This window comes from Peromyscus californicus, unplaced genomic scaffold, assembly GCF_007827085.1.
Source record: "Peromyscus californicus insignis strain IS unplaced genomic scaffold, ASM782708v3 Scaffold_23__1_contigs__length_62951481, whole genome shotgun sequence".
Taxonomy (NCBI): domain Eukaryota; kingdom Metazoa; phylum Chordata; class Mammalia; order Rodentia; family Cricetidae; genus Peromyscus; species Peromyscus californicus.
This window is the reverse complement of record NW_026294534.1, coordinates 23,688,737-23,701,245: the sequence shown is the minus strand read 5'-3', so window position 1 is coordinate 23,701,245 and position 12,509 is coordinate 23,688,737. Positions and strand designations below refer to the sequence as shown.

General features: G+C 36.8%; 1 protein-coding gene across 16 annotated transcripts in view; it reads left to right on the top strand.

Moving 5' to 3' along the window:
• Nrg1 (neuregulin 1) overlaps positions 1–12,509 on the top strand; it is a 201,326-nt gene that overhangs the window by 173,523 nt on the left and 15,294 nt on the right. For 6 of the 16 annotated variants that reach the window (XM_052751964.1, XM_052751962.1, XM_052751960.1 and 3 more), the window contains 2 exons: positions 4,332–4,390; positions 11,035–11,058. The exons of 1 other annotated variant lie outside the window; for it this stretch is intronic. In XM_052751964.1, the coding sequence (XP_052607924.1) occupies positions 4,332–4,390; positions 11,035–11,058 (83 nt within the window). Of the gene's footprint in view, positions 1–3,683; positions 3,752–4,331; positions 4,391–8,987; positions 9,074–11,034; positions 11,059–12,509 lie in introns of all 16 variants that reach the window. 9 more of the 16 variants (XM_052751965.1, XM_052751963.1, XM_052751961.1 and 6 more) reach the window with 4 other exon arrangements.

Sequence of the window (12,509 nt, the reverse complement as noted above, 5' to 3'; positions counted from 1 at the left end):
AAGTCGTTTATAAAATTGGCCAACCCTATAGAACCAGATCTTCCTTGGGAACTTGTAAATATCTTTGAATATGTCTAGAGTAGCCGTAAACTGATTCTCCAAACACATGCGTTTATGATTGAATCATTATTAGTAAATGTAGCAGGCCATTTATAAAGTATTGCTGTTATTAAAATGATTTTTTAAATAAGGATTCATCTATGTTAGTTTAATTAAATGAGCGAGTTATAATTGCCAATACTCCTGGTTTGAAAAATTATAGACAATTGTTAAGGATTTGCTTATTGGCTGAAAAGAAAGTCATGTACCTTATAGCCAAAGTAAAGCCTTGGACCTCACATGTAAGGAAAAGCCTGGACTCTGGGCTAAAACAACTTTGAACATTCCTTAGTTTAGAATTTATCTTAACATAGACTTAAAAGTGAAATGATTTTTTGTCAGGCACTCTGTAAAATTAAAAACACATAATATTATAATATATGCCATTTTAAGGCTAATGTAATTTTGAAAAATTCTAGTATTTTTTGTTACTGCTGTTAGACAAAAATCTTGGTTAGAACACAGTTCTGCTTTATTGAGTCCTAGGCAAACGGGTGTTTAAATATCAAAATTTAATTAGGTAATAAATTTTCTTTTAAATAATCATAGCCCTTTCTCTTTAACATGGCAAGCACAGTGTTAAAAGTTTTTACATGAGGAAGGAAATCCCCAGGTACTGGTAATTTCTATTAAAACTTGGAAGTCCACAGAGGAAATTCTGTTGTAAACTATAAAGATAAAAAGTAGATGTTAAGATTAAGTGGTTTTGACAAATCAGTTTACTTGTGGAAGTTTTTGGTGTGCAGGTCTTTATCAAAAGCTGCAGTTAGAATTATACACATTCAGGCTCTGGGTCAGGCAGTAGAGATACAGAGTGATTTGAGATAACCACCATTCACATCCATCACAATGCAGTAGGCACAGTTAAAGAGGTCTGGACCAGGCATGGGCCAGGGCACAATAAAAGAACCAGGGAAGGAGTCCTTTATAGAAGGAAGAGGTGGAGTCAGCCTATGTTAAATTGGAAGAGGGATGCATAGATAGAGAAAAACTGAATTTTCACTCCATTAAGAACAGCTGTATCTAGAAAGAACAAAGGTCATTATGTTATATGTTACTGGACCAAATAGTCTGTATGACCACATAACAGAGATAACACAGCATCTAACAAGGATAGTCTCCCAGGATGCACACAAAGTTCATAGTAATTAGAAAATGGGTAGGGAAGATTATTTTTACCCCATTTGTATAGTAGATACATGCCTTTTACTCACAGGCCTGGCATTTAAGATGTCTAAATAATAATTTCCTAATAAATGCCCTCCTTCTCTTAAGAAACTCTTGATTCCTTAGGAATTTTTTCATGTTATAATCTTTAAATATGAGCAGTAAGATCAGTTCTTACAATTAGATGGATCTTTCTTCTCCAACCTCTCTCTCTCTCTCTCTCTCTCTCTCTCTCTCTCTCTCTCTCTCTCTCACACACACACACACACACACACACACACACACACACACACACACATACACTCTCATACACACACACACAGAATTCATTTTGGGCCATATTAATTATAATAAACAAATGGTGTGCTCAGTATGAGAATTTTAGTTTTTATTAAGAAAGCAAACATGTTGAATGAAATGGTCACTGTGGAATGTATCAGTAATTCTAGAATCAAGTACAGGCATGTCTTATAGGATTACCTATTTTCTTCAGAAGTGATTTGGTCAAATAAGCTACAGGGAGCATTTTTTTAAAAAAATCTATCTAGGCATTCGTATTGAAGCATAAGACAATATCCTTATAGAAATATCCCCTACTTTATAGGTCAGTTCTTATATATTGTTCTAGATAGAGCTTTCTCATATTCCTCCAACAAAAGATTATCAGCAAAAATAATCATTTTATCCAAGTATTTTGAAGACTTCAATGAGACCATCTTGATATATTATATATATTTATTGATACTCTTTTAGTCTTTCGAGACAGGGTTTCTCTGTGTAGTTTTGGTGCCTGTCCTGGATCTTGCTCTGTAGACGAGGCTGGCCTTGAACTCACAAAGATCCGCCGTGCTCTGCCTCCCAAGTGCTGGGATTAAAGATTTATTTTTATACTTATGTATATGTGTGGTGGGGAATATGTACACATGAGTGCAGTTGCCCATGGAGGCCAGAAGAGGGCATCAGATTCTCTGGAGCTGGACCTACAGGTAGTTGTTAAGCTGTTTGAAGTGACGGCTGGGAACTGAAATTGGGTCCTACGCATGAACAGCATGTACTCTTAACTGCTGATCCATCTCTCTGGCCTTTTGGTGTTATTCTTAATGATCTCAATTATGCTGTACAAGTAGTCATGTGATAAGAATTCTGGTACTGCTAGTATTTTTTTGTGCCTTCATGCAATAAGAGATTTCATATACCAAACTACTTGATAGCATTTCTTATTCCTATTGAGTTTAGCCTGAAAGTTAAAGAGATCGCTCTTATGTTAGTAGTACTAGTAGATTTAATAACACATTTAATATCAAAAATGATAGTATTCAGTCTTATTTACTCTAGAGACAGAGACTTATATAAAAATCACTAAGTCAGTCCTAGCAGAGCAAATTATGTTAGGTGAGCGCAGTTTGTGACAGCTATGATGAGCTATAGGGACGTGTGTGCTGAGCATTCAATTACAAATGTTCACCTCTAGGGATATTTGCCGTCTAGCACTCTTCCATACCTGCTTATTAGGTCATGATACTGGGTAAATCAAAGCCATTCTAAAGTGCTTCAGATACTAGATTAAGGCAACATGGAACAGTAAAGGGTTGCATGTCTAAGCATGGCCCTGCTGTTTGATCTTAAGAACAAAGTTATATCAAGAGTCTTGCATTTTGACAAATAAACTGAATCGAACAAATAAAATTCAACTTTTTACATTAGTTCAGAATATTCAACCATAAATGTAAAAGTGGCGTGTCCTATGTGTTTCTGTATAAGAATAACTTTTAATTTCAAAAATGTATTTTTCTTTTATTGGAGGCAATTGGATGAATGAAATTGTAGCAATAAAATTCTACTGTGTTTTCTTTCAATAATATTAAAAAATAAGACTGAATTTGTAATATCTCAGGGGAGGGGAAGAAGTAGGGATTGTCAGTCTCTCATCAGTAAGCACTAGAGAATAACAGTATTTGACTTATTTTGTCTAAATATTTCATCTTATAGTTCAGAAAACAGCTATGAAATGAGTAGAAATCTCAGGGCATGCACAATAAAATAAAAGGCTCAAGGTCTTTTGATAACAAAAGTAAGTGGAGCCACAGAGGCTCATGTCAACACCAGTGTTTTCACACGGTGAGATCAGCACTCAGGGCGATGCAGGATGAGAACAGCACCTGCCTCGCCGCCCTGTGCAGCTCACAGCCTCTCTCTAGTTAAATTTCCGTAACTAGTCTTCTGGTGACTGAAGCAAAGGACAAAATCAGTAAGCCACAGTTTGGTGGGACAGGCTTTCTCAGCGTTGTGTCTTTTCTTTTCTGTGTTGTCCCACACCGGGTCATTTTTAGGACTCCATATTCCATGGGAGGAAGGTTACCAGGCTGAAAATTCAGTGTCTTGAGCGTTCGATTGCTTATCACATTTTTACCCTCTAGGTGCCAACCTGGATTCACTGGAGCAAGATGTACTGAGAATGTGCCCATGAAAGTCCAAACCCAAGAAAGTATGTTCAAATAATCTGAAACCTGCTTTCTCCACCAAACTACAGTGACATCGCAACCACTTGGTGCTTTTATGGCTCAGTTGTAACGGATTCCTATTGTTCTCATTATGGTGTCTCCACTCAGGGCATAAACCCATCCGCTGTGGTCTCAGTTACCTGTAATTCACTTAGGTCCCAGAGTTAAAATGGGAAAGAATGGCCGGTCACATCGGCCTGTGATTCTGGGAGTCGGCAGTGAACCAACTCCAAATTATTTCCTACCTGCTTCTTTGACTAGATGACTAAAATATGACGTCTGTCTTGTGACTGCTTTGGAAAGAAAGCAGTCACCTAGAACTCCTGGAACCTCACTGTCATATAAGGCTGTAAACTGAATTTTTCTTTTTTTTTAATCCAAACTTTTAAGTACTGGGGAGATGCCAGAGTGTGAAAGCCATGATCAGAACAAGGATTCGGTTCCTGAGGGTGAACTCACCAAGTTCAGTCAATGACACTCAAGGAGCTTCTCTAGCATATATTCACTTCTTCTCTTTTTCTCTGTTTTTTTTCTACCATTGTTTTTTTTTGTTTCTTCTCTCAGGTGCCCAAATGAGTTTACTGGTGATCGTTGCCAAAACTACGTAATGGCCAGCTTCTACAGTACGTCCACTCCCTTTCTGTCTCTGCCTGAATAGGAGCATGCTCAGTCGGTGCTGCTTTCTTTGTTGCTACATCTCCCCTCAGAGTCACCTAGAGCTAGCGTGTTCTACCAGGTCTAATATTGACTGCCTCTGCCTGTCGCATGAGAACATTAACAAAGCCATTGTGTTACTTCCTCTGTGACTAGTCAGCTCTGAGTTACTAATAGGTGTGTGAGGCTCCAGATGTTTCTGAAATTGATAATGCATAATGTGACGCAGATTGATAGTAAACATCAAGGAGTGAAATAATAATAAAGACATTTCAAACTCGCACTTGTATTGATAAAATAAAATCATTCCACCGAGCAGTCCATCTTCTGTATCCAACGTCCACATCCTGCAAAGGCCGTTGTTAGGTTGTAACCGATATACACTTGAAACAATGGTAAGTTAATTTTGCTCAGAGTGTGTTATTTATAACAAAGAAACATCACAAAAAGAGTTCAGATGTTTTGCTTCATTAACCAAAGTTCACATGCAGGCATAAAGACAAACAAACAAAACACTACTAGGTAGAAAAATTAAAAACAAATATTTCCCAGCCAAGAAAATATCCAGGCTTATATGTATGTTTTTTGGGAAATAAGTAATTCAGAATGAGATTAGATAATCACCTTTATCCCAGTTTTTCTTCATATGAATATTTATGTTGTCTTAAAGGGTAATCTTAGAAAGTATTTTGAATATTATTATTTTGAAAACTATTATTTCCAAATATAACTCAAATCTAGAATAAATATGTAAATGTTTAATGCAGAGCTGGCCAGTTTAGTGGATGGCTGTGAGGTCATGATGTTTTAAACATCATTTCTAAACTACTTACTCCATTGTAGATAATTGCCTGGATAACTAAACTAGATGTCTGTCCATCTCCTGTGAACTGAGATGGTATCTCTTGGGCTCTAAAACCTTCAGAACATCATATTTGCTTATATCTCTCTTAACCATTTAGGTCATGTATTGGTACGGTTTTCCTATGAAGGTTCAGATAGCAAGTATTTTAAGGTTTGAGGTGACAGGGTCACAATTAATAACCCCCCCAACCCTTGTAGCTTTAAGACAGTCATAGACAATGAATAAACCAATGAGCCAGCCTGTGTGCCATTAAATCTTTATTTACAAATGTTAGCACCAGGCTGCTTTTATCAACCCTACCAATTAGTAATCATCAAATGTATTTTACATAGTTCACTACAGTTTAAATTCTTAAAACATTAAAAATAATCATACAAGCTGGGCATTTAGGTGTCCAAAGAATCAGAGATTTGCCCTTGGTTCTGATTCATGAGAAGAATAAAGTTCTGTTAATAGCTACAGGTGTCAGTGTTTAGAAGGCAGAGGCAGTTCAATCTCTGTGAATTAGAGGCCAGCCAGAGCTACACAGTGAAACCTTGTCTCAAAAAAAAAAAAAAAAAAAAATTAAGTCATAGACGTTGTCAGAATAATAGCCATGTATTTAGTGTGATGATATTTATGTACTTGCGTAGACTGTGTTATCAAAGATTGTGCCATAAGCTATAATTTTCTCTTGTAGAAACTTGCAAGTTGGCATTGTTAAATTTTGAGATATATTCACTGTATTAACAACAGTTAAATGATAGCATTTATAAGACATGAATTTTCTCTCCATAGCTATGGTTTTTTTTTAAGTAGCTAGGATAGAAAGGGAAAATAGAAGGGAAAATAGAATTATATTTAAGGCAGTAGAGATACTTTTTGAATTGTTTGTACAAACAAACAAGCAACATGATTTTCTCTCCAAAACAGACAACATGAATGTTTCTCTCCAAAACAAAGAACATGAATTTTCTCTCCATAGCTATGGTTTTTTTAAGTAGATAGGATAGAAAGGAAAAGTAGAAGGGAAAATAGAATTGTATTTAATACAGTAGAGGCACTTTTTGAATTGTTTGTTTGTATTCAAATAGCATAGATCTAGCAAGCCCACATGATCATATAGGCATAAATCTATTTTTTAGAATTTAATGAGAAGAGATAAGCTGTTCTTATGTAAGGTATCAGACAGCTAGAGAGAGATGTGTTGTACATTGAGGAGAAGGTTGACTCACTAGATAAAGGAAAGCATTAAAAATTCCAATATTTCTCAGAACAATAACTCTGCTAACTCTGCCATTGGTAACCAACAAGTATGTTCTTACTCACTTTTTAGCCATTTTCTCTTTTACTTGACATTATTTAAAAATTGCTACTCTGTCTGAAGTCTAGAATGAGGCTCCTTAAAGAAAATTTTTCGTAAGCATTCAGTGACACTTTTGGAAAGCATGCAGGAAATTAGCATTCATGTTTAACTTGATTTAACAAGGATTGATAGGAAGCTCAGTGACAAGGCCAGTATGTAATGGTTGCGTTATTGATCCCACATGTTTGGAGGAGCAAGCGTTTCCAATGAGATACCATTTTTCCAGAATCATCTTGCCCAGAGTTCATTTTCAGTTTGTAACTCTGAGAGAAGATAGGAAGACAGGGGAATAAGTTTTGTTACTTCGTGCTCAATAACCATGAATGCTGCAAGAAAATCTAGAGGATATTCCCATCACTTGAAAATGTAATTGTTTGTTTATAGACACACTGTCTTAGAGAACACAATACAATCTTTAAAGAGAAGATATTCTCCTGCCTCAAACAAAGATTTAAAACTTACCAAACCATATTTTCAGTTGAAGAATAACATTCCAAAGAGAATATACACTTCTTCAAAGTGTTTAACATGTAACTTATATTATTAAGATTAAATACAGTCATTTTGATCATCAAATCCTATTGACTGATCTATAAATGCTGATTTAAATTATGAAAGAAAGGAGTACAGTTTATGGCAGCCATTTGTCTTGAAATATAGCATAGGATTTCCTAAGAAAATATCATCCAATTTAGTCAGCCTTAAATCTGACCTATTATACTACAATTCCTAGTTAATAAGGTTGTGATACTGTGATCACTATCATGTGGTGGCATGTATGTAGGGATCCCACACTCAATGTGTAGACTTTGTGGAGAAAAGAGAAAATTCATTCACAGTTCTAGTACCTAGAGGCAGCATAAGGGCAAGTATGTTCTGGAGAAGGTGGCGAACCATAGGAACTGAATATAGAACAGCTCACATTATAGATTATTTTGAAGTGAACAGTTAGAACTTGAGGCACATTCTCAAAATGAGTATACTTCTCAGGCTTAAAAGGACTTTTGAGTCATAGGCTATTATCACATACATTATTTCATTGATTTCTAAGTGTTTTCAAGAACCTGTTAAGATAATATACTTATCAAACATGTATAACATGTATCTTGCTAACAGGAGAATAAAGAGCACTCCACTTATGACAGATTCGTCATAAATTTCAAATGAGTGTGAAATTTGCTGTGTGTGTGTGTGTGTGTGTGTGTGTGTGTGTGTGTGTGTGTGTGTGTGCTCTTCTGCACATGAAAACTAGGGAATAAGGCAAAAGTCTATTACATTTCAAAGGGCTCAGTAACAATGCAGACTATGAAAAAAGCATCTACATTTGTAAAGGTAAGTCTGAAATTAAAGTCAAGACACTAAATTCATCCCATTTAGAATTGGCAGTAGTAGAACTCTGTAGAAAAAGTCCATAGATACAGAAAATCAAGACTGCGTGTCTTTGAGATTATTTGCATAAACAGTTCCAAAGATGTTAAAAATAACATCTGGAATGCCATGAAATTTGAACAGAAACCATAATTGCAATGGCTATATAATTTTGATGAAAGAAAGTTATTTTATTGTTCTTCTCTCCAGTGCAGTTGAAAATTTAAATTAACCTCCAGGTTAATCAGTTTTCGTCAAGTAATTATAAAACCCTAACACAAAGGATTAGTGAGTCAATATTTAATAGTTTCTGGAGACTCTTAGATTTAAATTAATTTTTTATATTGCCATGGTCCTGGCAGGAAATCACATGTAGAAAAGGAAACTCGATTGTTTACAGTAACCTTTGTGTTTGTGAATTATTAATTGAATTTGAAGAATGTAGTGGCTAGCCAAAAGTTCAATAGAACCATGTGCTACACAAGGAGCTAACACCAGCATTAGATTAAATAGAGCAGACAGAAAGAATTTCTTTACATAATGGAAAGTTTGCATCGTCTGCTTCTTTTGTTGGATGCAAAGTGAAAGAGATGGAGCCACCAATAGTAAAAATAAATGAGAGCTTCTTCGTTCTGTGTCTGGAGTGACTGATGCATGCATCCTCCGCTTGTTTCCTTGTTAGGGCTCACAGCCAAAAGAGATTCCCGTTTTAAGTACCAATTTCCCATTGAATTATTTAAAATTGGAGCTGCCTGATATGAATGACTTCCCTTGAAATGAAATTATAGTTAGGATCACAGGCTTACCTATAAAACTGTAAATGCAGTAATGTGTATGCATGGGCATGCTACTAATTTTATTGAAGACTTAACCAAGCTTTCTATGAAACTAATACACATCGTTAGAAATGTTCACATAGGCATGGAATGATTCCTTGGAAAGGATTTTTTTATAGATATGTTTTGATTTTTTACCCTCAAAATCTTAGTGACTTATAGGAGAAAAAGGCAAGAAACAGAGAAGCTTCTAGAAAGAAAATTGGATCATAGCCCTGTGAAAGAAACGAGGAAGGAAGTTTATTATCAATTTCCTTAGAAACTAAATTTTTTCATATTCATTGATGCCCCAAAGTTTATATGAAACAGAAAATGAGAAAAATGTCAGTCTGACAAATTGCACACAGGCAAGAGAAATTCATTTGTATTTGAATAGATTATTTTATTAAGAATATCTTGTACAACTGAATCAACCCTAAGGCTTCTGGTTCTTAACTCATGAAACATCAGATTACTTGCGGGGAGCGGGGGGGGGGGGGTACAATGGACCCAATACAGAAGCCATTACAGATCATGCCTCCCATTTTCAAGATATATTTTTACTTGGGAAGCATTATTCCTTGAAGTGGCTACAAAATCTTCACCTATTTTCCTTTTTTTTTTTTTTTTTTTTTTTTTTTTTTTTTTTTTTTTTTTTTTTGGATACATCCTAGGACCATTCAGTGTTTTCCTACATAAAATTACTCAAAGTAACCATGAATGCACTGAGCTGTTTGTCCCATGATACATCTCTAGATGTGTCTGTTTCCCAGAATACTGGGCCCTCTGCTGTGATGGACCATAGTTCATTCCATAGAGTTACCAGTGAGCCTGCATATCATGAATTTGTTCAGTAAGAGACAAACCTGACCAAAGTTGCTAAACAGATGAGTGGGAGAGACAGGACCTGAACCAGGATCAACCTTCTACTCATCTCATGTCTTTAAAGGCTACTTTCTCCATGCACTGACAGATGTTTTTGTAAAAGCCACATCCCTCCAGCCCATACTGCAAGCTGAAGAGCTGCCTCGTTACAGTGGCAGATTGCCCCCAGTATCTTTTTAATCCATTAAGAGAAGGAAATACAGACTTCTGCTTCTGATCCCACCCTCCCACTCACCTTTCATCCACACCACATTGTACTCACCAAGAGAGAAGGCCTGCACCTTTGATGAAACTTGACTGTCAACTTTGGTTGCAGGAAGGCAGAGTATCCTTCTGGAGATTTTTTTTTCTCTTTGCCTCTTCCCCCTCCCCTTGCTGCCCTATTTTCACCTGGGCATGCCTTGTACAGAGCTGCAGAAATGCTGGGCATCAGCTCACCCTGCTTAGTCCCCTTTCCTGGAGGATGTTGAAGTTCTTTTGGTACCTGTGCCCACTGGAGCTTAGCACTGTGGAGAGCTGATCTCATGACCTCTAACTAATAGTTTGAAAAAGCGGTAAAGATCCCAGAAACTGTATCTTCATATAACACACTTCCCCCACCCCCGCCAAAAAAAATCCCTTTTTCTTTTTACCTTTAAAAAGGTGAAGTTTCGAGTTGCCCAGTATGACACAGAAATGATATGAAATACTGGAAGCAGTCACCAGTAACCCAGCTTCCCTTTCTCATATTTCTGGGTAGAAGCTTGTGTTGCTTTCTCTGAATGAAATGGACAATGTATGTAGTGAAGGAATTGGAAAGTTAAGTGACAGAGGTACAACTTTAAAAAAATAATACTAAAGCGTAACTACCCACCAGCAAGGAAAAGTAAATCTAATGTGATAAAAATTTCAAACCAAATTACTGTCTTCTTGGCTTCTACTCCTGTCTCTGCCACTGGATGCATTTAGTGAAAAAAAAAAAAAAGAAAGAAAGTAACCTCCTTAGAACTTCATTTAAAAACCAATCAACTTATTGCAAATGCCTTTTCTGGTTGTAAAAATACGTCTATTCTCAAATGATGAGTCAAGCATGATTCAGCTCCTAACCTCCCTCGGTAGAAGCTTCTGAAGGTTACTAAAGAGCCTGTGCTTTCGCAGCACCTCGCTGGTGGGCTCGGGTGTTCCTGAGCATGCTTCTGTAACCCTCACCGCCTGTCCTGTTCAGTGTGCACGCACAGAGAGCTGTCATAGTCATGTGTAATTTGTTTGGGAGTGCGGTGTATTGCTCTTTTCTGAAACTTTTTTCCTTTCTTTTTTCTTTTTTTTTTTTTTTTTGTCAACTTTCTGCATTGGCAGAGCATCTTGGGATTGAATTTATGGGTATGGACCAATCATCATTCCTTTTAGCCTGCAGAATTGTAGAGCCTCTGAGCTGAACTTTTTGCCCTTCCTCCTCTTGCTTTTCAGTTCCTAACTAATTTCCTTTTTCTTTAGAAGGGATCATACAGCTATAACATTGGTTTCTCTGCTTTCCATCTATGATTAGTTTATGGAAATGTGAATGGAGTGCAGCAGTTTTTAAATTTCCAAGCCTACCTTCACTTAGAGATTAAAGCTTCCCTCCTGCTGCAACTTATCACAGACCCCACTTTGTGTGACCCATTGATTGGACCATGCTGTTACTTAAAAGCTGGGGTAAGTTGGAGTGGTGCATAGGCTACAGGAGAAATCAAACCAAGAGCCAGAGGGAAAAAATGTTTTAAGTACATCCACATAAAAGATAGCACAATGAGAGTTTTACATACAACATAAAATTCATCTATTTAATATTGTGCCATAGAAGTGTCTTACATTGCCATAGTCTTATATCCACTGAACCACTCAGATTTCTTGGAGATTCATAAGTATGACTTTAGTCAACTTCATTTGCTTATAAGCAAGTAAATAGAAAACAGATGATGTTATTTTAGGTGGATATTCCAGGGCTGATGGAATTAAATCGGAAACACTAAGATTAAGATTATCCAGACGAGTCATCATATCAAAAACTTAACACTGTAAATATCAAAACAAAGCTCCCAAAGAAGGATGAAATGCAGGCATATTCCACAAGACCCTTCATCCTAAAAGAAAAAAATAAAAATAAAAATAAAGGGTAAAGGGGCCAGTTTTGAAGGAGCCGGAGACTGCTACCTTTGCTGGTCTGCAGGCTCTTGGTGAAAGTTCTGAAGGACTGGAACTGGGTCTTAGGTCAACAGCACCATGTTGCGATTAGCAAACTGCTCCCTTTTCAGCTGCTCATGCTGAAGCAAGGGCTTCCCAGGGCTGTTGTTCTCTTTTGGCTGGAAACATCATCTACTGAGAAACATAACTGGTGACACATGAGGCAGTGGCCAGCCCTGGCAGGTACAGAGAGAAAAGCTTAATTCTCATCCCTCCAAGAAAATAAAAATTTAAGAAGAAAACAATTCATCTTATAGGTTAAAAAAAACCCCAAACTTCTATGAATTGGTTCTTTTGGCATTAAAAAGAAAAACAAAAACCTCCTAAGTTTGGGAAACATGAAGAGGTCTACACATCATTCTTGAGGGTTCTTCTCTCCTCAAAGGAAGGATCCCTCTGCTGGAAATATCACTACTACGAGAAGCCAAAGGCCAAACCCTCGGAACTACTTTTTTGACAAGTAGGAGTTTCCCGCTCAGAGCTTTTTGGTCTGACCATAGAGTTTACTATTTCTATTTCTGAACAGTGGAGTTAAATAATTATGCTATGTGACTGCCCCCTCAGCTGTTCTCATGATTCATAAGGGCAGTGTGCTGTTATCCACACAT